The 27662-nt window shown below is 45.9% G+C and overlaps 1 protein-coding gene across 1 annotated transcript in view; it reads right to left on the minus strand.

Annotated features, from left to right (window-relative positions):
* The window catches only part of LAMB1 (laminin subunit beta 1), a 42352-nt gene that overhangs the window by 745 nt on the left and 13945 nt on the right, over window positions 1-27662 (minus strand). Inside the window, exons 13-32 of the mRNA XM_030292018.4 lie at window positions 26576-26711; window positions 24369-24527; window positions 23512-23639; window positions 22925-23048; window positions 22198-22402; window positions 21895-22038; window positions 21567-21798; window positions 20879-21042; window positions 20199-20423; window positions 19148-19365; window positions 18945-19041; window positions 9776-10145; window positions 7921-8105; window positions 6499-6740; window positions 4814-5017; window positions 4293-4437; window positions 3357-3564; window positions 3032-3173; window positions 2004-2180; window positions 595-754 (exon numbers count right to left, since the gene is read on the minus strand). Coding sequence (XP_030147878.4) covers window positions 595-754; window positions 2004-2180; window positions 3032-3173; window positions 3357-3564; window positions 4293-4437; window positions 4814-5017; window positions 6499-6740; window positions 7921-8105; window positions 9776-10145; window positions 18945-19041; window positions 19148-19365; window positions 20199-20423; window positions 20879-21042; window positions 21567-21798; window positions 21895-22038; window positions 22198-22402; window positions 22925-23048; window positions 23512-23639; window positions 24369-24527; window positions 26576-26711 — 3665 coding nt within the window. The remainder of the gene's footprint in view (window positions 1-594; window positions 755-2003; window positions 2181-3031; window positions 3174-3356; window positions 3565-4292; window positions 4438-4813; window positions 5018-6498; window positions 6741-7920; window positions 8106-9775; window positions 10146-18944; window positions 19042-19147; window positions 19366-20198; window positions 20424-20878; window positions 21043-21566; window positions 21799-21894; window positions 22039-22197; window positions 22403-22924; window positions 23049-23511; window positions 23640-24368; window positions 24528-26575; window positions 26712-27662) is intronic.

A 27662-nucleotide genomic window follows, 5' to 3' on the forward strand; every position in this document is an offset into this window, starting at 1 on the left:
AGAAAAGTGAAATGTTTTGGCTTGTGATGATTAAGACTACTCAGCAAGTCACAGTAACTGTGCAGGAGTAGTGAAGAGGGGAAGAATAAATTCCTGGCCTGGCAAAACCAGAAGGAAAATTTAATTCTGTCTCTGGTAGCAAGGGACAGATTGCCTTGTTCTTGCTCAATCAACTTGGTCAACAATAAATGTTAAATTAATCTGTGAACTGGAATGCCTGTGTCCTGATTAGCTTTTGTTTTAAGAGCTTTCCAGGGTGGGGTGAGGGGAGTACTGTTTGGAGATGGGGGTCTTGCTGGAACAGATGAATCCTTGTCCTGAGCAAAGTAGTTTTGTTCCTTTCTTGTGGTGGCTCTGGGTACAGTGAGAGGTGCCACACCAGAAGTCTGTGTCTCACCTGTAAGTGTCAGCTTATTCTATAGAAATCTTTGCTTCAAAAGACTGTATTATGTCCAAAGGAATAAGGAAAGCAGATCACAAAAGTAACAAAAAAGTACCTTTTCTTTTCCCCTTCTGCTGATGAATAGCTGGTTTAACAGCATGAAATTGCTTCATGTTCTAAGGTGCCAAATTACCTCCTCAGAACAGCCTTACCTTTGAGCAGCTGGAGTTTGCTGTTTGCTTGAGCCAACAAGGCTTTAGCTTCGTCTTGCAACACGCCTGCTTTCCTCCTGGCCTCGGCCGACTCCTCTGTCTTCTTGGCAATGAGCTCTTCCACGGTTCTGTACTTGCCGCTCAGCTCGTTGGTGAGGACCTGTTCCGAATTCAAGCACAAGGTGGAGCTCAGGCGAAGCCAATGCAGCCGGAGGTGGCATTTCCTCCCTGCCCTTTACTAATCCGGCTGCAAGGAGAGACTGCGCTGGGAGCTCACTTAACAAAGGCAGAAACGGTGTCAGGCTATTTCCTACTTCTGTCCAATACTAAGAGCTGTGGTGAAGACTCATCAGTTGCTCTTTTGCAAATCTGTGGCTGTTCTAAAGCTTCAATACTAGCACTTGGCAGAGATTTATGGGATTCAGTTGCAGGGTTCTGTAACTAATGGAAGCGATGGCCCCTAGAACCACTGGCACTGCTCCTGGCTGAGTGTTGCATCTGGGGAGGGGTACCCTTGCTCCCCTTTCAGCAATAAGAACTGAACTAGCTGCCCAGTTGGTGTTAGTGAAGGTGCTGGGAAAGTAGTGAGTTTGGTTTCTCAGCTGTGCTTTTTGTTGTGGGGTTAAGATTAAGAAGTCCTATGGCCCAACTAAAATCAACCATTGAGCAAGATAACAAACCATAGCAGCACTGGAATTCTCTTGTGTTTACTGGACAGCACCTGAAATACTACTTAGTGTTTGGATATTCTTGAATTGATGGATAATGCAGCTCTCCTGTCACAAAATGGCTCTCTGGAGACTGACTACAGACTGTAGGCTAACTACAGACAAGAGATAGGAGCAATGAAGCTTCCTCTGGCAGACTGGTTGATTGTTTTGTTAATGAACATTCTTTTGCTGTTACAAAAGTGTGTAGCAAACATTGGGAGTAATGCTATATGTTCACAGAGAAAAAGCTTGCATTTGATATTTAGCAATTACTTCAGTTTTATGTTAAGATAATTATTTTTCCTGGTGCTTAATTCTGTATATGCCAAATTCTGTTTTGTTTGTCCTGAACCTATCATTGTCATAGAACCATAAATACTCTATATACAAGTGGAAAAAAAAATTCCAGTTCTCCTATGACATATAGTAAAGCTGATGAACAGAAACCTATCTGTGAAAGGCTGACAGGTTTCCTGCAGCTATTTCAGAACCTGAAAACTTCCCAATACATCTCTCTCAGGATCTGATACCAAAGTAAAAAGTTGCTATCTTTGGTAAGAGCATGAATGTTGGAGTATTTTCTGTCCCCAGAATATGAACAATAAATATGATGGATCACATGTATTCATTGATCTCCCTTTAGCCAAACCTGGGGGTGTTTTGCTGGCTTCTCTTTAGGATTGTTCCTGAGCTTCTCACCTTTTGAACTTCTTCAGCATTTTGTTTTGCACTAATAATTTTGTCTTCTATATTTCCCACATTCCCTACATTTGTAGTAGCCTTTTGCCTAAGGTCTTCAACACTCTTCTCTAGCTCAAACAGACGTAAGGTAGCATTGTTCAGCGTTTCTGCAGATGCTGCATTTTCAGATTCAATCTAAGATAAAGAAGAATGAGAGTTAGACTTTCAAAAGACAATGGATATAATACTAAGCTTTCTCCATAAACTCTGCTCAGCCAACTTGTGTCCATATATCTGAGTTAAAAACAGTGGTTTAATTTTACTAAAAATGGCCCATTGCAGTCAGGGTGAAAAAGCTCAGTGCTTGAGAATGGTACATATGGGGCTGCACAAGCATTAAGGGCCATGGTCTAAAAGTATTTGATTGCATTATACATGCAGGAACTGACTAATCCGTTGACAAAACTTCAGACATTTGACTCCATCATGTGATAATGGACTTGTGAAGCTTCTAAACTTGCCAAGCTTCATAAGCATAGATAGCACAGTGGTCTCATGAGGGCTTTGAGACAAATTCTGCAAATACTGTATCTGACAAGACTGCAGCATTTGGCACTTCAGTCCAGCATTTGTTTATTTTAATCTGGTGCTGCAATGCAGGATGACACTAAGCACACCAATACACAACCAGAGTGGCTGGCAGGTGTGGCTTGCCAGGGGTCTTGTCAGACCTGCTGGTTTAGAGGGCTGCAGTCCTGCTCATTTAACTTGGCTGGTGCAGGATACAGGGTGAGAAAAGCCTTTTGGTGTTTTTTTTTTTGTTGTTGTCTGGTTTGGTTTGTTTATGAGAAAACAGTCCCCTAGGATCTGTCCCATTCACTCAAAAGTTGATGTGAAGGCAGGAATGATGCAGTTTAGATGCATTTTAACTGCAGCCTTTGCTTTGCAGTACCCAAGAGCTTACCCTAGACATGCTTACATCAGTTTCTAAGCATCAGACTTGGTGCTGCTTCTATTATCTTAAGAAATACTCATAAAGAACTCACTGAAGTCAGCAGGTCTTGAGTTCCTTTAATATCTTCATCAGCTTGTTTGATGGCTTTTTCAGCTGCATTTTGAGCTTTTTCAGCTTCTTCCAGTGCTGCTTTCACCATGTCTGCAGTGACTTTAACATCTGTTGCACCTTTGCTGTGGAGTGAGATTGTTAATGCTAAAGATGCTCTTACTTTGGAACTGGAAAAAGAACATAGGCTGCAACGGGCTGGTTTTGCCCCTTACTGAAGGAATGAACATTAGGGAAGAATGAGAATTTACTTTAGGGAAAGTTAAACTACATTTTCTGATGCAATGAGATGAATCAGGGCTACATACCTCGCTCTTTTAGCTTCCTCCAGTAGCATTTCTGCTCTGGCAATGTCTCCAGCGCTCTGCTGCAGAATGACTTCAACATCAGAAAGGCTTTCCACGCGCTCACGAATATCTTCTGTCAGGGCCTGCAGCTGCTGGGGAGTGCTTGGCATCTCCATGTTCAGCACTTCATTAGCCACTGCCTCAATGCTATCCAGGTCAGCACTGTCTTCTAGCAGATGGACACAAATGACAAAGATGTGAGTAAAAGCTTCTCTCTGTCATGTCTCAGCACTCAAATTCTTGTTCAGCTGCTTCCTTAAGAATGAAAATCATGGGAAAACTTCCTCCCCCAGATTTATGGAAAATCAAGGTGTTAAAACTACTTCCCAAGGCGAAACTTCCCTCTCAGGAGAAGCCCAGCAGGTGTATAGGCCCTGCTGACACAGCTCTCCTGGAAGCCAATTAAAGATCTTGGTGCTCAGCTGCACCACTCTGGGGAGGACCTGAGCCCACAGGAAACAAAACCAACAGCTGCACGTAGATGTGTTTGTGCTCCCAGCATAGTCAGCCCTGAACAAACAGGCAAGGAATGGGCTGCTGGCAAACAAGGCTCTCATTTAGCCTTTACTTGCTTTCTTGCAGAGAGAGAAATGCAGTTTCTGACTTGCTTCCCCTTTAATACTACTTTGTCTTTCTAGCCAGACATACTTGGCAAAGTACTGCAGTACAACAGCTTCAGCTGAAATGCACACAAGAACATGTCACAGTTAGCTCTCACTTTCTTATTGGTTTTCTCTTAGTTTTTCTCATGTTTCCAGATTTCATCATACACACTGTCTAGGGGAGGTGGGGGGGAATGATGACAACTGTTGCACTAACTCTTGGAAGATAGTACAGATGTAAAGCTAGTTTTCACAAACTCAGAATTAAAATATAATTAAAATGTAACATTCTTACGCATTAGGAAGTCTCTAATCTGTTTAATAAGATTTCTCAGATCTTCATTGCTTCTGTCCACTTGTTCTTTTGTAGCATTGGTTTTAAGCAAAACCGCTTGTGCGTTTTGTTTTGCTTCATCTGCTCTCTGTTTTGCCTCAGAAACCTAAAGAAAGGAAAATAGAAGGTTTGCTTGCTTATCTTCTTATGCTTTAGGGCTTGTTTTAAAACAATTCATCTGGAGTCAGATGTAATAGTAACAAGGAATGCTTTTTCTCATAAAACTCACAGAACACTTGGAACCTGGCCCTGATCCATACCACCAGTGCTAGTTTAAACAACTCTGGCTGATGTTTAGTTATCCATGAAGCTTCACTCTAGCAAGCCTTTTCTGAAGATATTTACAAGCATGCTGAAGTTACACAATCCAAAAGAACTATTTTCTGCAGAAAACCAGCACATACTTTGTCAATTAGTATCTGTGCTACAACAGATTTTCCTTTTTCTTTTTTACTATCTTAACAATTGATTTGGCATATTACCATTCTGGAGAGTTGCTCAACTTCTGCTAATGCACTGAGGATGTCTCTGTCAAAATCCATAGCCTTCTGCCAGGCATTGTGAGCTACAGTCACCAGCCCGTCGCAGCCGGGGCCTCCACACTTCTTCTTCCCCTCGTCTGTCCGACAGCTCAGCCCCCCGCACTCAGACTCGGCACAGGAGGCCCCCGGAGCAGTGCCACATGTCTGCAAGGACACAAGGGAAGCAGTCACAGCCTGATTGCCATTCCATCGCGTGGGGGCTGGAGTAGGACACCATTCGACCACAAAATTTCAGAGTAAGCTTTTTTTTTTTCAAGAAGAAAAACTATTTCTATCAGCAGCATTGCACTGAGAATTATCCACTCCTTGGTCAATTGTTTGGTAATGAAATTAACACAGGAGTCGGTTTAACCAGAGAGAAAATTAGAAAATTCCCTGTTCTCTTTTACCTTTTCATGCCCCTGCCTTCCCCCCTACTCTCTTTTTGCCAAATGATAGTCGCTAACTCAGGTTTTGCAGCCAAAAAACCTTCCCGGGGAAAACCTAGGGGCTGAGCCAAGTTAATTGCAGCTGTCTCCTGTGAAGTGTAAATGAGTCCCTCTTACCTGTTTGGCACATAACCCAGCAGTAGCTAGAAAGCAGAAAGGGCTGTGTGGGTGTGGGTCTGTGTGTCTCATGATTACACCTCCAAGCAACTCAGTATTTACTGCCTCGATAAACATCTACCCAAGATTTCAGTTCTTGGGCAGGAATGTAGGGGAAGGAACAGTCAGGGCAGGAATGTAAAGGAAGGGAAACTAAACAGAAAGATGTCTCTTTCTTCCTTTCAAAGAAAAAAGGAGGGCTGAGGGGGTGGGAGGGATGACTGGTTGTAAAGGACAAGGGACAATCAGCGTGTGAAGAACTCACTCTCTGCCACAGGCCTGGCCTGCCCAGGGGAGTTACCGAGCGAGCGGTGCCCTGCAGCCTGCCTTCACCCAGGGTTGTTCAGGGATTGTTCACTGAATGCAGCTGGCCAACTTCAAAGAGAAACTGAGGGAACACCCAGACTTTCCCAAGAAAAAGCCATCCTTAATCATATTTACAGATGAGCAGGCACCCTCAACAGAGAAAATGCCCTTTTGACTCCAGCTCCCTGCAAATTCTGCTTTGTCTCAGGCAGGAGGATGAGCCTGGGGGGGATGCTGAGGCCCGTGGGTGTGAGCAGGAGCATAGCCTGGCTGGGCACTGTACAGGCAGAGTGTACCCAATGGAGCTGCAGAAGGGAAGAGGGGAGCCTAGGGAAAGCAAGCACTGAACTCGGGATAGGCTGAAGAGGATGGCTCTCAGCCTAGTAGATTTTCCACACTTTTCTGTACGTGGGAACTCTGTCCCTAGCAAAGAACATTGGATTAGAAGAGGGATGATGCAAAAACAGGTGCTCTGTTGGGGCTGGGAAAAGTGGGAGGAAGACCAACATGAAAGGCTGGTCTTTGAAAGCCAGTAGTGTCAGAGCCCACCAGTTAACAACCCAGTTGTAGCCCACAAAACGGAGGGGCTGCTCAACACAGCAAGGTGCATTTTTCATGAACCAACCACACATCTCACACTGTCATGCCCTACAGCTCCTCCCCACCCGTTGCTCCATCACAAACCCGACTCTCTTTCTGCTAGGGGTTTTATCCCAGAGATTCTCAGCTGTGTACCTTCTCAGCCACCTCAGAGAGATCCAGGCTCTGCAGCTTTCCAGCGAGTTCATCCAGAAGGCGTGACTGCTCCTCTTGTTTAGCCTTGAACTGGGCCTCCTTCTCATTGATTAAGTCTTCCACTTCCTGCCGCGTTTGTGCTGACAGCTCCACGGCACTATCAGGATCAACAGTGGAGGCATTGACCCTCTCCTCTGCCTCCAGGGACATCTGGAAATACTTGGTGATACTATCCAAGGCTCCTGCAGAAATCAGAGGGAGCTGATGAGAACTCTGTGAAGTAACCCAAAGTAATGCATATTACAGGTGTTAGCAGATGACACATCAGGGTTAGTGATATATCACAGTAAATGAAACACTGGCCTTGGCAGCTGTGCCATTGCAAGATTGACAGAATTTGGCCTGTTGCAGAAAAAAATGTTTGCTTCTTTGCTTGGTGGAGTGTCAAGCTGGTCTTTGAAGTTAAATCTTTCTCTGTCCCTAGTGAATGAATTCTGCTTGTCCTAAGGGCAAAGGCAGATACAGCCTTTGAAGGTTTTTAGGGGAACAATCTGTTTTCTAAGGATTCCCTTATCCCATTAGTTCTTATTTCTTGCCCTGGGATGTCTGGCTTATGGAGTCACTGCTTGGAAACTAGTCAGAATGTTCCTAAGAAACAACTGCTTGATGAAAGATGTTGATTTGTGGAACTGTTGATTTTGGACAACTCCTGGAGAGGCCTTGTGTGGGTGTGAGGGACCCTATGGGGTGGCTATACTCTGCACCTTGGGGAAGGTTTCCTTTGCAGAATGCCAAAAGTCAGGAACTCCCCTGTTCCACATGCTACTCGCCTCAGTCTAAAATCTCCCATGTCCACTGGAAACAATCTCAGATTTCCTGCAAACCAGGAAATATATAAGAAAAAATAAAAATACTTTCTTTGAAGTCAGCCTTCCAAATTTCAAAATAATTTGGTGACATTCCTCTTCCTCCAGCAAATTTTGATTCTTGGCCCATTTCAGTGTGCCAATGGACATGCAAGGCTTGGGTGGCTCAGTTAGACTCTTTACCATGAGCTCTTTTTTTTCACCCAGAAATAGCAGTTTAACAGACTGAAGGGAGCAAGGGGAATGTCCACGCATATCTTGAAATCTTTGGTGCACTTTCTTCTGTTGTGTCTCATCTACAATGTGTTCAGCATGATACCTTAAAATGATTCAGTGCCCCAAGAAACTGAGCCAGCTTTACAACGTGCAGAGGAAGAGAGACAGGATGAGAGGGCAAAAATTCCTGCTGCATCAGCAACTCTGCTAATGCACAGAAAGAACCTATCCTAGAGGAACTGTGTTTTATTACAAATTAGATTAATCTGGTACTTAAACCCATGAACTAATTAAATCTTTGGGCACCCTGCTGCTTTCTCCCCCTCCCTGTGACACTTACCCCGAACATCAGAGATCTTGATGAACTCTAGCTGCTCTGCGAGTTCTTTCACGACGTGGTCGAGACTTTTGGCGTCTGTCTCCAGTGCACTCAGGTCTGTGTCTGTGCTATTGCTCTTTGCTGATAAGGCTGAAAGATTTTCTTCTATGTCAGCTATCTTAACTGTAACATCTGCTGTCAGCTTTCTGTAAAACAGGCACAGGACTCAACATGGGGAGGAAGAAGGATCATACACCTCATACTTCACTGGAACGTGCTGGCTAGAGATGTACCCAGCTTCTCCCATGGCAGGACCCGCCTCCCTTAAGTGGAGCTCCAAGTGATTTGTAACAACATGCCTACCTAGAATACTGTTTTGTTTCCTTTATTATACAAACCTACTTTCTAATCTACAGCACATATATAAACCCAAAGCACCAAATTGCTCAGAAACAGCTGCGTTGTGTAAGATTAACGGGAGGGAGATTCCAGAGGACTGGAGTAATGCTCTTGTATCTTGGCAACTGCATAGGTCAGAGTTGACTACTATGATCCATACATAATTCGCTTCCCATCCCACACAGCTCAAATGTAGTTTTGATTACTACGAGCTCATTGGGCAGAATTGAACTTCGGGAAGCAGGGAGAGGGGAGCCTTAGTTTTAACACAATGAATTCTTTAAACTCTTCTGTAAAGATCCCTCCTCACCAGGGTTTTGAAGGAAAACCTACTGCTCTAAGCATTCGCTCAGTGAGCCATGGAGCAGGCTTTAGCTAGTAGGATAACCCTAAAAGGAAAAGCAAGTGAGTATTACATGTCAAGGCTGCTGTGGAACAGAAGTGGGCATAGGAAGCTATTCCCATCCATGGTGATCCCACCAAATCAAGCATTTCCTCATTCTGAAAGAATCAAGGCAGTATTTAAGACCTGAGATTAATTTACAACTCTCTCAATAGCCCAACAGCCTGCTGCTTTCCAGGACTCCTCCAAAGCCCAGTACTTTCTATACAGCCAGAGATGAGCAAGAACAGATACACATAAGGTAAGTCAGGGAAAAGCAGCTCCTCAGCTGCTCTGATCTCCCTCAATACACACAGAGCCCAGAAGCGACAGCCATCCCCAGCTCTCCAGCAGGAGGGAGGGGAGCTGTAGGACACAAACTATTCCTAATTGAGACATTTGTGCTTTAATCCTCACCCCTTTGCTTTGTGCAGTTCCCTTCACAATGCACAAGCAAGTTGGAGCAGTTGCAGACAGGGCTAGAAAGCCTCTGTAATCCTACTTTATGTTAGACTGCCCCATCTCCAGACTACCATCTTTTGTATGCTTAGCCCTAAAAGAAAATACAAGGCTTCTACTCTGAGAAAAACGGAAACAATCCTTGTTTTAAACCTGGTGCTTTCCCCAACACATGCTCAGAGTGCAGAAAGAGGCTGAAGTTTCCAACTCATCAGCTACAAGGGAAATCCAGGAATTTAATCTCTCCCCCTCTTCATTCTCTCACATAATAGCAGTGTTTGTCCTTTGCCCTGGGGCAGCACAAGGCAAGCATGAGTGGCTCCGTGGTAATTAGCTGCCTGGAGAGCAGTGGGAGCAGGACAACCCAGCCCAGCACTGGCAGCTGCACTGTTCCTGCCTGTCCCACCAAGTTTCTGCTCCCTGGTTTCTGCCCAGTGGGATGGGCACTCACTACCAGTGCAGAGCATGGCAAGGTGCTCCAGCAGCCCAGGAGCCACAGCACCCTTACCCAGCCAGAGAAGCCAGAGTGCCCTCAGCCCAGCATGGGGACATCAGTCACTCATGTAAATCCCAGCTCAATGGACCTCCCACTTCTTCCCACAACAGACTTATCCATGTAACTATAACTATACTCACTCTGCTTCCTCAAAGAGATTCCCAATGTTCTTCAGGGGCTCAGCTGCTGGATTTTGAGCGATGATGGTTTTAATTTCAGAGAGCTTCTCCTCCAGCGTGTTGAGCGTCTGCTGGTATGGACCAGTGACTCCAGTGATTTTTAGGGTGTTAGCCCTGTCCAAGAACTGCTGGGTCCTATTAGCCAGCTCGCTGATGATCACATCCCAGAGGGCAAAGCACTGGTGGCACGGCACACAGTCAGGGAAGAAGCCTGAGTAGCCCCGGGAGCACTTGTCACAGTGCAGCCCTTCCACCCCTTCATTGCAGATGCACTGCCCAGTGGCACGGTCACACTGTGGAGTCTGGATGCCATGAGGGTTGCAGTCACATGCTGGGGGGAGAAAAAGGCACATGTTAAGGCCATGGAGAGGGAAATGACAGTGACATTGGCAGGGTGGGAAAAAAATTAGTTATAATGAAGTGGTGAAAAGAATACAGACGTGGGCAGTGTCTCAGTTATAAAAAGTTAGTTATGGATGTATCACTTATGTATGGAGCAAGCTTGAGTGAGACGGGAGAGAGATGGGGAAACAACTCAATGGGAGATCAGGATTTGCACATCTTGGAAACAGTAAGAACAATAATGGAGCAAGGATGGACACCACGTTGCAATGTTCAGATGTCAGCTAGAGAGAAACTTCATTGCAGTTTCTCTCCTGCAACGAAGAATGAGTAGAGCAAGACTCTCAGGACAGGAAAAGAAGTGGTAGGCAGGCACATAGCAGAGGGTTTAAAAGCAAACCATGAGAAAAAAAGGAAAATTGAATTAGGAACAGCCATTTACTGTCTCCTCCAGCAGAGGAGTAACACTCAGGTGAGGAATCCTGCAGATCAAAACCCAACCACCTTCCCCTGCACCTCCCACAAACAGTGCACTAAAAGGAGATAACTGATTACACAGCACTTGGTTAAGTGGAGGAGCTCTCTTCCATAAGGTGCTGTGGGTGCTAAAAGGGGAATTGGCTTCCAAGAACGGGATAAATCTATGGAGCAAAAGCCCTCATGTGATCTTCTAGGCAGAGATACAGGGACTGGCTCAGATCATGCTCCTGTCATGGATAGTGGGAAAACATTCACAACACACACTGAGGAGCCTGGCAGTGGGCTGACACTTTGGGTATACAGAAAATCAGAAAAAAATCTGGCAGTGAAAAGTCGAATAGAACAAAGAATGTGGTCATGGGCAGCCCTGTAGTGTTTTAGCTGTTAAGGACCAAGAGCGTACATGCTGTTTGTCACCCTCAATGTCACCCTCAGTGGAAATGAGGATACTTAACAGATTTATAAATTTTTAAAAAATTATTTCACACTGGGCACAGACTTCAGAGTAAGTATTCACACCTTCATGAAATGCATTTCTTTGGCACTAATGCATTGCAAAGAGAAGTTACTTAACTTAGTGATGCAGTGTCACTGCTGAAAGCACAGGCGCAATAATGCTATCAGGAGAAGCTGTACATAATGCTATCAGGAGAAGCTGTACATAATAATGCTATCAGGAGAAGCATTTCCACGCAGCGTGGCTGCCACTTGACCTCCTTAACCACACAGGAGGCGGCAGCAGCAGAGAACATCACCAACATCAAAAGCTTTTAATAAAAAGATGGCAGCAAGCAACAAAAAGAGAGGCTTTGAAAATACGCACATCATCTACCTATCATTATGGCAGAGTGCACTCAAACGGGTCAAGCACGTGTTCCTTAAACGGGAAAAGGACTGGCATACCTGATAAAACCCCTCACTTACACATCCATTTACCAGGCATTCTCGAAGGAGGTTAAATGGCTCAAAAGGGCCCATAAATCAATTCACACACCCAAAGCAAATGCCCCCTTGAAAATAGGGTGAAACACAAAGCTGTTTTCAAGACTGTACATTGTTTGCTTCAATGCCAGAACACAGTGGTGGTCTTCAGTTCAAAAATTAAACAAAGAGCCCCAGCAGAACAAATCACTCCTCTACAAAACGACTTTCTTGTACAATGTGAATATGATAGGCAAGAGACAAAAATAACTTCTGCTGCCTGCACAATTGAGCAAAACGGTCTTTTGTTCTTTGAACTATACCCTGACACAAGAGATTGTTTTTACTTTACATCAAAAGTGCTTAAGTAGTCAACTCACCATAGAATATGTTCCCTGCAGGCAAACTGTTGAGTTCCTGTTTGAAGGTCAGTTAACCCTTCTGTCAACTAATAAGGCCCTTGGTATAATGATGAATTGTCCAAATTCCTCCGTACAGAAAGAAGCTAAATGGCATGTGGTTTTTCTCAAAGATCCGGAGGTCTGATCAAGTTACATGAATACTTGCTGCTGGCAAATCAGATCACTATATTTACTTGCAGATTTAAAAGGCTTAATGTGAAAAAAAAACCCCGTAACCCCATATTGGTAATTCTACTCCTGAATACCTGCATGCTCAGGAAATGCAGATGACATGGCTTTAGTAGCATTTACATGGTAGAGTGGATTCCAAAATCTCTGGAACCCGAAAATACTAGGGAAGAAGAGAAAATAATTTAGGTACTAACATACTGTTTGCTAAGTGAAAACCTAAACTCCACAGCTGTCTGCTGGGGGATGATAAGAGCAAAGAAGCATTTAATTTACTCTAAATGCAGAACAACAGTTAGAAGAATCCAGTCCTACAAAACTCCCAAACTGAGCTTTGCAGGACCATGAGAAAATTATACAAGGCAGCTAAAAACATTACTGTGTCTTATTTCTCCATTTTAAGATTTTTTTATCAAGCCCACAAGCAGGCAATTCTGGCTCTGAATTACCTCAGTCCCCTGAATGAAATTTAAATAGAATGGCTTTCAAAAGTGCTGGTTTCATATTGCTCTTTCTCTTCTTCATTATCTTCCCAAGATATTAACCATATACAGGACCATGCCAGATTTCACCCCAACCATCTCCAATGTCTCTAGTGGATGAGTCCTTGTGCCCTGGACACCATCACCAGGCATTTTACACCCAGCAAGGAACACATTCAAAGCCACTGAAGAAAAACACCTTCCCTTTATGCTATGGTGGGGATCAAACCCTCTATTCACTTCAGTTGCAGCCAGTTCTCAAGAGAAGGAAAGCAAACCCAAGCCAAGATCATATAAAGCCTTCTCAGGAGTGAGGAGCACCTTGAACACTGCAGTCCCCCAGGCAAATAGCTCAGTGCCAGCTTTCACCTCTGCCTCAGGCAATGCCTGCCTGCCACAACCCACTGACTTCAGTCTCTTTGACTGAAGGGCATCCTAAAAGAACAAAAGCATAGTGACAGTGGCAGGATGTATGTGAAAGGAAAGGAGGCCCTCTGAGCTGGTGCAGACTGGAAAAGACTGGCATAGGATTGGCAAATAGCTCATGGAAGAACAACTGAGTCACACATCTATCATTCAAGTTAGTGCACATACACCAAAAAATTCCTGTGACATTAAATTATCACTGCCAATGAACTGGGATGTGAATACCAGAGATACCCTTATTCCTATCACCCGCTAGAACAGAGCAAACACCATGTCAGAATGATCCAGCACATTGTTTGCCCGAAGTACCCACCATCACTTCTAGCCACAGCATAGTTCTTGTTCCTCCAACACCTCCTTTGTTATGTCCAACTACTCCTATGGCCATTGTGCAATTCAGAAGCAGTCCTGCACCTAACAGGCTAACTCAAACACGGCCTTCAAGGTATTGTTTTGCTAGGAGATTTTGGCTCCAACCAGCACACTCCTAAATCTGATGTGAGACCTGAGAAATACAACACATCCAGTGTTAGCTTATATCTGGTTAATCTGAACTTTTTCAAGAACAAGAAACACACAGGCACATCTAGGGATTCAGATGTGCCTGCAGATGTTTCAGATGTGGCTTAGTAGCAACCAACAGCTTTATACTCATATGTGGTATAGAGAAAGACAAAGTCCTGTAAACTCCTTTTATGTGGCGTCCCTATGCTATATGACAAGAAACTGGAAAAGCAGTTCAATTTGCACTGCAAAATCAAGCAGATGTTGAGTTTACTTCAAGATACTTGGATGTCTTGACCACTTCAAGCTGGAAATGCCTTCAAGACAAATGGTTGATTACTCTCCCTACAAGCAGACAGATGGCCCAAAGCCAAGGTGAAAGGCTGAAAGTTAATGCAGACACAGCTGCTTGCATTGAAAATCAGTGTTAGACAGGCCTCAGATCTGTAAGCAGAGCAGGACATAGCAGTATCTCCCATGGAAAACATAGTAGAGGAAAAGAAGTGTTTTGAAATAATTGGCCCAAGATTTAAGAGTTTTCAAAGGAGCATTTACTACATTAAACAATAGGTTTCTGTTTTGAAATGTCATTTTGGAACTGGGCACATTGTTTTCTTTAATTGAGTGTGTAACTCAATCAGCGATTCATCTGTGGCATACTTCAACTTCAGGGAAACCATATTTTTGGAAATGTTTTAGCCAAATTCTTCAGTCAGGATCTGCTGATTAGCAGATTATGAGTATAAAGGATTGTAGCTGTATCTGTTTACAAATGCATGTGCATGTATGTGCATGCACACACTGAATATCCATGGGTAATTTTTCTATCACCTTCAACAGTGCATTTCTCCTCCTCCTTTTTCCTGATCCTAAAGATAGAAAAAACACTCAAACATGTATACCAAATGCAGTCATGTAAAAACCTAAGAGGAGAAATCCAAAAGAAGCAAGTAACTAGCTTGAGACGTTTGCTTTAAGCTCAAAAGGATCTGTGAATTGCTTTATGTTTTACCTACTCTGACAGCTCTACCTTTTCCTCTGATTTTAAACATTCAGAACTCACTTCCATTTAAACTACTGTAATTCAATATACAGTATACTTGCTCATCACTTAATTTAAACTCGGGTGTGTCAAAACACTTTATACGACAGCAGAGGTGATAGAATGGATACTGAATGGGCTGTATGAAGACCAATATCAGCGTTCAATTCTTTACTGAGGGATGCCAGGAACAAACAAGTATTGTACATCATCCTACGCTGAATAGAAATAATTTTTCCAGATATTTTTTTTACTGCTTGAGTCTGAGGGTCTGAGGGCGGCGAGCATCAGATGTTTAACTCCTCCACAGAAAAAAACACAAAGGTTTTGTTCAAACATATTTTCCTGGCATAATGTCCAGTGGTAGTGAGGCACTTTGATAAGAAAACCATTCAACAATTTGTAAGGTTGAAAGTTTTGCAGAGCTAGCAAATGTCTTCTGAATAATCAGCTATTGATTCAAGTTACCCTGAAAGCATAGTGCTAACTCCTCAGCATTATGATTTTCTGTAGGAATGTTAAGATAAGATCCCAGCCTAAAATTACTGGAGTTGTGCTACATCTTAAAATGCTAGCAGACCATGCCAAAAGGATAGTTTTCTGGAAACAATCAATACATTGCAATATTTTATGACCCTTGGTCAATTAAAATTATGACAGTCAAAGTGAAAATTATATTTTCTTTAGTATAAAATTTGTCTGACTTCCTTTAGACACTCCTCACAGAAAGAAATAAGACATCCCTGAACACCAAAAAACATCTCCTATAAAAGCAGCCTATGTGACTAGCTTAAGACCCGGGTGTTAAAGTTTAAGACTATAAAACTTATTCTTAAATGGCAATAGAGTAATTTTTAGTGAACAGCTGTTCCAGCACCAGCCACATAACAAAGACTAAAAACTGAGAAAAACAACATTCTTATCAATGTAAGCAGTGTGTATTTGACAAAAAGCATGACTTTTTTTTTTTCACTGTAGTTCAGTTAAATTCTGTGATTGTACATTAAGCCTTGATACTCATGTCCAACACAGGACATGCTTCTTGTGAAGGGGCTATAGCAACACCACCTAACTCCCAATCTCACACAGTACCTCCTACTAACTGTGCTCCGGTCTGCTTGTTCAACTTATTACAACAGTAATGACAGTAAAATTGTCATCTCCTTCATATTAGATGAAGCATAAACTTAAACTAGCTACTGTGCAAAGGCATTGTTTGAGCTGCATCTGCAGCCACTCCACATCTCAGGCTTTCCAGGAGCCTGGAGCCTTCTGCAGGAGACATGCTTTGTGGGTTGAAGCTGGTGCAGAACTCAGCATGCCAAGTCCTGCACTTTAGTTGCCAGGCTTTGGAAATGCTCCAGCAGAATGCCTGGGAGCCCTGAATTTGATTAACTCTGTAGTGCTGTTATTTACTGCCTTAGGTAGGATTTTTATGCACGCACACACACACAGAGTCATGTGGAGCTGCAGCCAGCTCCAGGCTGGAGCAATGGCAGAAGAGTCCTGCCAAGGGGCTGTCACTGCCTTCCAGAGCAGGCAATGCTCACAGCACAGCTCCTGCCCACTGCAATCCTCCCAGGGACCTGCACAAGGCCAAGAGAGAAATGCTGGGCTCTTCCCACCCTCTATGCCTCTGTTGTGCTTGTTTCATTATGTTGAAGTCAGTGAGAGAATGGTGTGCTTTTTCAAAGCACAGGGAGGAGTAAGCAGTCTCTGAAGACCCTGCCACAGGCTCTCTGTGGTGTGCAATCCCCAGTGGACATTTGTGGGCGCTGAAGTGCAGCCAGTGCTGTGGGTTCCCGATGCTGTCCAAATACAGGCACCCACCTCAGCTGGCCCCAGCAGTGTGGTGCCAGTGTGATCTCTGTGGATGTGCAGAGAGCAGACATCAGGTGACACTTTCTCTCCACAGCAGGGGACACAGACTGTAGTACCCAGACCAGGTACAAAAACTTGCCTTCCCTGGCTTCTGCTTCACCATGTCTGATCTTACCAAGGTTTCTAAAAAGAGACATCACAGGCAGCAGCTGGCAGTGGGGTTGGCAGAGAAGAGTGCCCTAGAGCCTGGTATCCCATGGAGTGTACTGAGACCCTGGGCCACATCCATAACTCAATGCTGCTGCAAGTGCCTGAGAACCTATGGAGAGCTGCAACCCCGGCCTGTCCAAAGTGGATCATTTTGCACATCTTCACACAGCTAGGTCCAGACCTTATTTGCAGACACTTGGGATTTTTTAGTATTGTAAAACTTGTCAAAGCAACATGAGCAGTATGGTCCCCATTTCTCATCAGGAGCTTGTGTTTCTTGATGCCAGCAACCTGAAGACCTTTCATTAAGAGATCACACATCACTGTCCTTGGAGTAATTGATTCACTCAAGGTTGGTGGTTTCCAACCTTGAGCAGAACCCACTTGCCCTAGAGAGTGGAGGATCCTGCACTGGAGTCCTTAGCAGCAATGTCCACACCTCTGCATCAGCTTGGGGAAGACTGTGTCCACACTCACATGGTTCAGAGTTTTTGCTCTTCCCCATCCAGACTGGTTTCTATTTTGCTCCTGAATGCAGCACAAAATGTGGCCATACTGGCTGATTGGTCCAGCAAGAACATGCCAGGTGGCAAATGCCGTGGCAGAAATCCACACATTCCTTGCAAATGGAGCAGACATCTTTGTGACAAAGCCTTCTCACAGTTCCAGCTTCACTGGCTGCAGGCCATATCTCTGCTGTTTTTCAGGGACACTGCTCAGCAGCTCCATAAACAGCAAGGTTTTCCAGTTCGCTTGCAACCCACTTATCCCTAAGAACTGCTACCTGCCCACACAGCAGCTGCAGGTCTGCCAGCCTGAACATCACCACTCCCTCCCCGGGGCTAAATGAGGGCTGAGAAATCAATTGTCTTCTTGCCAAGGAGAGATAGCAGACAGGCAGGAGGCACTGACCGCAGCACACCGGGGAGAGCTGGCAGCACCACCCGGCTGGATGTGTTCCACAAGCCAGCACACGCTTGGAGCCTGTCCAGAGCATCACGCTGCAGGCTGCCACTGCTCAGCCCTGGGCAGCAGCTCTCCCCACCTGCCACAGAGACCTCCTGTTGGATGTAATCATGAAGGAAAATCTGCTTTTCCACCCGAGGGAGTCTTCTCTGTCACTAGGGCACAGAAGGAATGGTGGACTGGAAGGGGAGTGTAGATCTTACATGGTAAAAATAGGCTCTGAAGATTATATTATGTCTTTACTTCATAAAAAATAAAACAGGTTTTCACACGTTCAAAAGACAGCAGAAACACCAGGAGAGATCAGAAATTATGCTATGCTGCAAAATCCTGCCGCTAAGGTATGCAGATGGACTCCATCAATAAACCCCGATGGAGACAACTGATAGCAAAAGACAATCCCTGCCCTGGAGCCAGCAAGGTCAGCACACCCCTTACCATGTCAGAACACACACAGCCTCTCAAAGGCAGCCTTTCCCCCAAGAAACCCAATATGTACTCAGGAACTGGGACAATTCCCCAGTCCTTTCATCTGCTGCAATAACCAAGTAGCTGTGACCTGCCTATCTACCAAAACAATGGGCTCTAAGGTATCTCTATTGTAAGGGATTTATTAAAGACCACAGCAAGCACATTCCTCCCTGCAGGAAAAAAATACCTTAATCTATTGCAAACCCTCCTGGCAAAGGCTCCTATTTGAACAGATCAGAGATACAAGTTTGTTCTGGTCTGGACAATGTTTGAAGTTTCTTTTCCAGCTAACGAACAGACTTGTTTATAATGAAAAGACAGAGGCCATCCAGTTTTCTAAACAACCTACTTCATGGTGCTCTGTTTTGCAGCATGTAGCTGTGGCTAACCTACTGCATGGTCTCTGCTTTCTCCTTTATTTTATCTGAAATATAAGGAAAGTCTCCTAGTAAAAAAAAAACAACTCCAGTCTTTGTAAGACACAAGAAACAGTGGTCTTCAGCTACATACAATTGAAAGGCAAAGGAAACTGTTTTCCAGAGCAATTCTCAAACTCAAATGCTTGTAATATGTTTTCTTATCATGCTGGCTTACCTGACAGCATTGCAACCTTATCCTTAAGGAAGAGTTGCTTCTAAAAAGTTTTGTTTCTAAATAAAGGTCAGACAAGAAAAACACAGACAAGCACAGGCCTGGGCTCCTACCACATGTCCCATCTTGCAAGGCACCAAAACCCCAGGGCAGACCCCACTATGCCCTTTTCCCTCTGTTCCAAGGCTCAAATGGGCTGCTCCTGGCAGGGCTGTCCCAGTGAACAAGGTGTGCCCAGCCACACAGACATTTCCAAAAGGAGCAGGTACCAGGGTTGGACTCACCTAAGCACTCCACGCCTGGGTCACCCCAGAAGAGCTCCTGGCACTCCCGGCACGTCCGGCCTCCGAAACCTGGCATGCAGTGGCACTGCCCTGTGAACTGTCAAAGCCAAAAGGCAAAACCCATCAGGAGGTGTGAGCCCCTCAGCAGCTCACCCCTGCACCAGGCAGGGGCCGAGCCCTGGGCACGCGCCCCGCTGCCTCACCTCGTTGCAGGCAGGGCCGAGGGAGCGCGCGGGGTCGCAGTCGCACTGCTCGCAGCCGGTGCCGCTGGCCAGCCGCCACGTGTGGGGGGCACAGCGGTCGCAGGTCTGCCCCACCACGTTCGGGAGGCAGCGGCACTGCCCCGTGGCCGCCTCGCAGCGGCAGCTCTCCGAGCCCTCGCAGTCCTCCCGGACAGTGCCCAGGTAGTTGCAGACGCACTCTGTGAGGGAAAGAGCGCGGCACCTCCACGTCAACCTGCCCCCGCTACCAGACTGCCCTGACTTCTGGTTTATTCTCTGAGGCCGCAGAGGTGTGGGCAGATGCTGGCACGTCCCAGTGCCAGTGCCAGGCCTGGCTGACCCAACACTGAATGACACCCAGCACTGCTCAAGAGCTCTCCTCATGTCCCGCGGCTGGCCACCTGTACAGCTTCTGCCCCAGCACACAGAAGGCCACAGGAGTCCCTCACTCAACCAGCCCAACCCTCCCTGCTCTTCTCCATTCCTCCCTCTGTACAACCAAAGCTCAAGTCTGCCCAGCTCTCCTCAGTCAGCTATGGTGACAGATCTGCTTGAAGTGGTGACCTGCCCAACAGCAAGCTCACCTGCTCAGTGACCCGCCTGTCCTGCTGGGCTGTGCCTGATGCCACAGGAGAGGTGGGTCTGCTTCCCCACCAACATTTCAGCTTCCTATCACAGCCTTCATTCTCACTGCCCAACTGCACGTTGGCAGTGTGGTAATGTGAAAACAAAGCCAAACCCTCCCCCCACAACTTTATCTCTGGAGAAGATATAAACAGACCAATATCAAGAGGGTAAGAAGCCCTCCTGCAAAATCCTCCCTCCTTTCAGCAAATGTAAATGCTGCCTCCCTCCTCCCTCTCAAATGGGAGCTAGGAGCCCCACCCAGCTGCAGGGCAACTGCAGGCAACTCCAGCTGGAAGTAATAAGGTTTTTCCTCCACTCCAAATGCTCCCAGGTAAAAAGCACATAGGTGTTCACTGCTGCCCCTGACAAGGCTGGTGCTGGGGCTGCAGCCATGTCTCCCACTCACTTCTGCAGTCCTGCTGCAGGGCACTCCCGTAGTAGCCCTCTCTGCAGAGGTGGCAGTTTTCACCCTCGGTGTGATACAGGCACTTCATGCACGCTCCAGTCCTCTTGTCGCAGGCCTCTGGGTCAGTGGTGTCGATGTTGTTGTTGCACTGGCACGGCTGGCAGGCGCCACCAACCTCATCGGGGCTCCCAAAGAAGCCAGACGCACATTCATCACATCGACTGCCTGTTTGAACAAACAGGCACAGTGAGAATGGCCATCACAGCTCCCTAGTGCGCAGCCCCGTAATCAGCAAGGCAATAAAGACCATTACTGGGGGGGCATTAACTGGATCATGTTTAAAGAAATAGAGACAGCACGTGGCGAGACCATGGCAACTTGGTGCAGAGCATGGATAGTACCACCCAGGCCACCAAAGCATGCTGCTCATGCCCTCGGTTCCAGTGCTGTCCTGTCAACCCTTTGCTCAGCACCACTCATCCCTCACTGCTGCAGATGAGGTTCATGGTCATGCTGGCACCACCCACACAAACCACTCTGCCTTGGCAACTTCCCAGTGAGGCACCCCCTGCAACAACTCACTGATGCTGGTGCTGTGGTCACATCTAACCCAGAGGAACGTATCCTCTCCCTGAGAGGTTCAACCTAGCCAGCCACCCCTCCATAGTCCCACCAAGTACCTATGTATCCCACGCTACAGACACACACGACTTGCAGTGTGACTGGATCCTGGTAACAGCCACTGGCAAACTGGCGTCCACTCTCGGGGCCGTCAGGGCAAGGGCAGAGGCGGCAGTGGTCACCTGATCCCAGGATGGGGTCTCCATAGTAGCCAGCCTGGCACCTGCACAACAGAGTACACAGCATGCAGGGACTGCAGGCAAACACACTGCAGCTTTGGTGTAAATAAGCTCAGATTTTCTACCACTGTGAAGAAGCAAAGGGCAGAAACATCCTTATGGCTCTCCCTTACCACTCACACTCCTAGCAGCTGTGTCCACAGACACACATTTGTGTGCCTTACACCAGCACAGGAGCAGGAGACCCAAGGTTGGACATCAGCCCTGCCACTGCAAAGCCTCTCAGAAGGTTTGCAATGGCTCGCCAAAGGCCTGGGGTCCTGCAGCGTGCTCTTGGCCACTTATGCAGGCACTACAGTGCCATGCAAGGCTGCAGGCAGGGAAGTGGGGATCCCCACTCCCATCAATCTCCAGGACCACAAGTGCTTCTCTGACTCCCTGGGCCCAGGGACTTTCGCTGTGGCTTAACACCTGCCTGAGCGGCAGCACCAGAGACAAACAGCTGAGCTGCTGCCCCACCCAGCTGTGGGGAAGGAGAGGGGCCAGGGAAAGGGCACACGAGCCATACCTCTCACAGTTGTGTCCGGCTGTGTGGTCCCTGCAGCTCAGGCACTCCCCAGTGTAGGGGTTACAGTCGTCAGCGTGGCCATTGCAGTGGCAGGGCTGGCAGCTGGGGAAGCCCCAGAAGCTGGGCAGGCAGCGGTCGCACTGCCGCCCGTACACCCCAGGGAAGCAGTGGCACTGGCCCGTCTCCACGTCGCAGAACGCGTTGTAAGAGCCTCGGACGTGGCACTCGCACGCTGCAGGGAGAGCAGGAGAGGGGCTGAGTTTCCATGACAAGCCATAACCTCAGGGCCCCAGCCACAGCACAGCCCAGAGCCAAAAGTTTAACATACGTCTGCATCCGCTTGGCCCAAACCCAAAGGTGCCAGGGGCACATCTGTTGCACTGTCTTCCAACAACGTTGGGACGACACTGGCACTGTCCTCCATTGGGGTCACACACCGAACTCAGGGAGCCCTGTGGGTCACACTGGCATGCTGAGCAGAGAAGAACATTGGAGAAAGTGAGCACTGTGGCACAGAACAGGAATTCCTTACCTCATCCCACGTACACGCCTTCCCCATGCAAACTGCTCTGCCTGCAAGCGCCATCCAGCTCCCAGGCAAAGTCTGCCCTACAAGTAGATGGTTACGTACACAACGCTGTCTCATGCAGTAGTGCAGAAATGCTGAATATTATGTTCTTGCAGACATCTGTCATGGGAGTTTTCACAACACTCCTGCTGTTTTCCAAACACCGGTATCTTTGGAAAGTTTCCCAAGCACTGTTAGTGACCACGTCTTCGCCCGAGCCTCCCACTGTGAATATGTCCAATGATTTGCAGTATGGCATGAGAACAAGCTACAAAACAATTTTACAATGACAATGTGTCACTACCTATAAATAGCCTCCACCAAAATGGTGAAAATTTAGTATTTTCTCAGTTTCTAACCTTTTTTTGGCAAAAAAGCAAACAGACAGAATTTGGAATGACAGTATTTCTCTAGTTTTGGTGGAATACTTCTGGTATCTGACAAATTCTTACCAAACCTATCAAATTCTATCCATTCTGAAGAAGATTAACACTGGCATTGATTTTCATGACCTACATGACACACATCAGCCTCCCCAAAGAAATTATAGGTCTGTGAACTAGCTGCAGTACTGCAAAATATCTCAACAGCCTCTTAGCAGAAAAAAACCTCACATACTTTGAGGAACTTTTGAAGAAATCTATGCTACATTACATTGTTCAGTTGAAATCTGACTTCAGCTGTAAGCAACAATGCTGCAAAATACTACTTTGAATTTACACAGACACATGCCAGGGGAGATGCAAACTTCCAGGCTTTTAAGAGTATCCCTGAAATAAATTCTGCTCACAGAGTCAATGAGTGTGTACGGGTTCTCAGTCTCCGTATCCACCAAGGAGTACTGGGACAGCTCCAGGCGGATGGTGTAATTCAGCCCCTTCTCGAAGCACACGGGTCGCGGGAGAACAACGTATCTGAGTAAGGAACAGGAAACAGTCCTTACTTCAAACGGCACCATAAAACATTTCAGGTGCCCCTATAGAGCAATCAAGATAACAGAAAGCAGCCAAGACCCGACGGAACAAAAGCTGCGATGTGAGAGAAGCAGTTTGGAGGCTTGTGAAAGTCACAACCGGAAAAAGGTTATCAGCAAGGTAAAGAGTCAAACCAGTGTTCACTCACAGGCTGTGCAAACACCTCCCCTTCCCTCTACTCAGTGAACAAACCCTATCAGAGTATGAGAATAAACTTAAAAGCTTTGAGTCTACAGACACACTACTAAATGTGGTTTTAATAACCCACTGAAAATTAATTTTCACGTATTTCGCCTCTATTTAACCTATAGAGGTTACAGCAAACTGAAAACGTGACATCACTGTACTTCAATTTTCAAATGTTTTATTTTTTCTCTTCTTTTGCCCATCCAGTTATACCAACCTGGATCCAGGTGACAGTGAAACCACCTGATTATCATCATCAGGAACCGTGTTGCCACACCGGCTACCTGTAGGAATCTTGCCTGGCCGTGAGACACTGATCACAGCTTTTTCCCACTGATCAGGCAACTAGGGGAAAAAAAGGCTCATCAGTATCAGGTAATAATCATAAACTCCTAGAAGCATCCAGAGCTCAGGCCAGGAAAAGCATGAGCACAGACAGAATGGTCACGGTGCTTCAGGGGGATGGGGATACAGCTGCAGCATCAATGGGGCATCTACCAGCTGCAGGTGTGGGCTGAGAACAAGGAGCAGGTGGCCAGCAGCCCCATCTGCATCATGGCATCACCAGGGGGTTTGCTGACCTCCTCTCCCCTCATCTCTGGGTCCTGTATATGAGTATTCACTGCAGTTATTTGCTGCCAACAGGCAAGCAGATGGAGGGATTTTTCTCTTTCCCTTCACTCTGAGAATTATCAAAGCCATCTGCTTGCAAACTCTTGGCTGCAAACATTCAACATCCAAGATGGGCAATTTGCTTCCTAAGGCACAGAATGCCCATCTGATCTGGCCAGTAACAAATTTATAGTCTAATCTACCCTCATGGGACTTGTTGCTTTTTAATTTGCTCATTAAACAGGTGCTGAAAAAATGCAATAGTGAAACAAAATCTAAAGCAAATAGTACTACGAATAGTCAACATCATTTTGGATTTTCACACATCTCAGACATTTAACTGAGCACCTGTCCTTGTCTTTGAGCCCTGATGACTCCTTGAAGTGCCAGGCTCATGTCAGCTGTGCACCAGGACAGCCAGCACCTGCTGGGAGGCAGCAATGCCCACACTCACAGACCCACCTGTGGCTCATAGCGGATCAGAACATCATACTCCATGGAGTAAGGGATGTTGTCAACATGGAATTCCAGGTATGCCCCCTCAGGGACTCTCACAAATCCTATGCCTGTCCATGACGGTGTGCGGTCTGGCGTGTACTGGCGCTCTATTATGTTCACTCCCTACAAAACAGGGAACAGGTATTTCAATACTGATCCATTAAATTTGGAAGTCCCATGGGAGTACATGAAGTGCAGGGCTCTGCTGATGGATGACTTCTGGATTACAGTATCCACTGTTTGCATCCCAGACAACACGAATTCTCTTTTAAATCCATATGTGTGCACACATATATGCTCTTTCACTTAACAACATTACAAATGCAAGAGAGAGAAAGCAAAACAAGACTGCACAACTCTTCATTTATTTCTCTGCTATGGTGCAGAATTAAATCTAAAAACTTGCTATGACCTATGACATCTCATTCACCATACAGATTTCCACACCGTACTTGTAGCAGTAGGATTTACTGCAGTGCTTAACCACCCAAACCTGAGTGCTAATTGCTCCCTAACTACACCAGGCTGTTTCAAACCAAACCACTGCTCAAAATAACATTGGAAAGAAAAGCAGATCATGGCTTTAGCGAGGATGGTGTCATTAAAGAAAAGAGATCTGAATCATTGATAGATATTTCCTAGCCAAATCAACACATGGTCACCCTTTCAGTCTGGGGTGTCAGGTTTTTTATCTGGTTTTTATATAAAGCAAAGAAGAGGAAAAACGTAACAAAATAGAAACATGGTGCTCAAATTTCCTGCTTCAAATATATCTGTATCCACAAATAGTTCTCTCCATAGAACAACATCCTGTGCATTCCTAAGGAACTGCTTCAGTAGAAAAGGAATAAAACGCAAGGAAATGTCTACATATATACGTATCACTTCAGGATGTCCCTTCATGTATTCTCACACTCCTTGAATATAGCCTGGCTGTAAGTTATTAGCCTTTGGGTTTGCACAAAGATCAGAGCTCCCCAGAAAGGATGGCAGGCAGGATGTGAGCAAGGGCATGCAGCTGTAGGATCACAGGGACTTGGCATTGCCTGTCAATCCCTACAACTCTGTGCCACTGCATTTTTGTCTTGTGTTGGGCTCCTATCTGGGAATTTGAAGTTTTATTCTATCATCAGATTTGTGAGAAAGGTTTTCAATATTGGTGTTTTTGAAGTTTGTTCTCAAGGTTTCAGAAGGCAAACCAGCAGCACATCCCCTTGCTCTTGTTTGGCAGGGTAGATTTTTGTGCTGGGCTTCTTCATCCCTGAGTTTTGGAAGGGCTTCAGATACCACCTCTCCAGCTGGGTGGACACAAATGCACCAAAAACCCTGTGCCAGCTCATGTGCCCTCTGCTGTGGTACAACTTCTGCTCTGTGCTGCCTTCCCTTTCTGCAGCTATATGAGAGAAAAAAATCCTCTGCCTTGGCTGAAACTGCAAAGTGGCTGCATTTTGCTCAAAATAAATAAATTAGGGCACCAAGAGCCCTGATTGTAGGCAGGCAAGGATCTACTGCTTTAGAGAAATCATTATTTCCATCTCCCTGTCTCCTTGCTGGAGGCAAAAGTGATTGATATAATCACCTAGCTGCTGTTAATGAGTTGCAAGCAAGGCTGTGTAATGAGCAACAGAAAGAGCCAGAGACCCTGTTGTACCATGCCAGCAGGCAAAACAAGCTAGAGGCATCCTCACTTCCAAAACCAGTTTTTTGCACAACCAATATGATTTTAGTCATTAATAAAATACGTTACTGATGTACAGAAACTATAAAAACGGTGGCAATGTGCTTAAACATGTGCTTTGTTCACTCCCAGTGAAGTGGCACCAAAGAGAAGAGCCAGTGTCTGTGTCCCACCTCTCTTGAGATAAGAGGAGAAATGGATGTGGTGGGGTACAGAGAGGGATGGTGACAGAAAACTAACTGTCTAGTCATGATCAAAAAAACTGTTTTAAAAAGAAAAATTACAATTCCTCCCCCCTCAATTACTCCATTTATTTATTGCTACTAAGATTGAAAAGCTACATGTTATTGGCTTTCTGATACATTTCAGTTTTGTGTTTTCTACATTTTAATTGCAAAACATGCAGAGTATAAAAGACACTTCCAAGAACCAACTGGTGAACAACTTTCCCACAGCTCTCCAGACACTCCAGACCACTAAAACTGCTACTCACAGGACCCAAGTTGGCTTCCTCCGCCTCATAGATGTAATGATCAAGTGAAATGAAGTAATAGCCAGGCTCCACCTGGTTGCATTGACGTCCAAACATGTGGGGCCGGCATTCACATTGGCCAGATTCACTTGAGCAGCTAAAATGGAAGAGCAATGGATTTACAACAGATCCTGGCTATGCTGAGACAGTGATGGAGCAGTGACATTTTAAATGAAACAGGAGGAGAAGCACTTCTGAACACAGCAGATAGGAGAGGCTCTTGGGCTCTGCAGCTGGGCCACCTGCACTACTGACATGGCAGCACAGTCGCAGGTACAGACCTGGTTCAACCCAACTATCACTCTCCAAAACAACATCCAGGCTCAGGCTGGAAGCAAGCATGGACCAGGAACATTTCCAGTAGGCAGTTTACAAGTAGTTTCCTGTTTGGATGGCAAGAGGATTTCATGCTATGGATGCAGTGATTCCCTGGGACACAGGAGTTCTGGGAGCTTTACTTGCTACCAGGCATCATAGCCAACAGGCACACCTGCCCTGAAGCCGAGGGCAGCCTTTGGCTCCAAGCTTGCAAGCCACACAGTCAGCATATCTGTTTGTATGGATTCAGGCAGAGCAAGAACATGCATGACCCTACATGCCCCAGGATGCTGAGCTGCTCTCACTTGCTGCAAAGCATCCAGACAGGTCACCATCAGCAGCTACACAGGGGCAAAACCATCCCTTGCTGCTTTAGAGTAGGACAGACACAACCAGTGACACGGGGCAGTCAGGGCCATCACCAGAAGGTCCGTCCTGAGTGACACACAGATTTGCCCTTCTTTCATAATGAGCCATTGTCTTTACTCAATACAGCTTTATCCCCAAACTGCCTTCAGCTGTTTTATTGTCCCTAGAGTGTCTGCCCTGCATCATAAAGAACTCTTGAGCACATTGCAATTTTGCACAGACCAAATCACACTTCTTGAAATGAAGGTTTTTGGTCCACCAAAATGCACTTCTTTCTTTAAATTTGAGTGGGACTGAGAAACATTTTCTAAAGGTAAATGCCTCTGGTTTCCATGAACATTCTCCAGACTCCCCAGGCCTC

Source organism: Taeniopygia guttata, chromosome 1A (assembly GCF_048771995.1).
Source record: "Taeniopygia guttata chromosome 1A, bTaeGut7.mat, whole genome shotgun sequence".
Taxonomy (NCBI): domain Eukaryota; kingdom Metazoa; phylum Chordata; class Aves; order Passeriformes; family Estrildidae; genus Taeniopygia; species Taeniopygia guttata.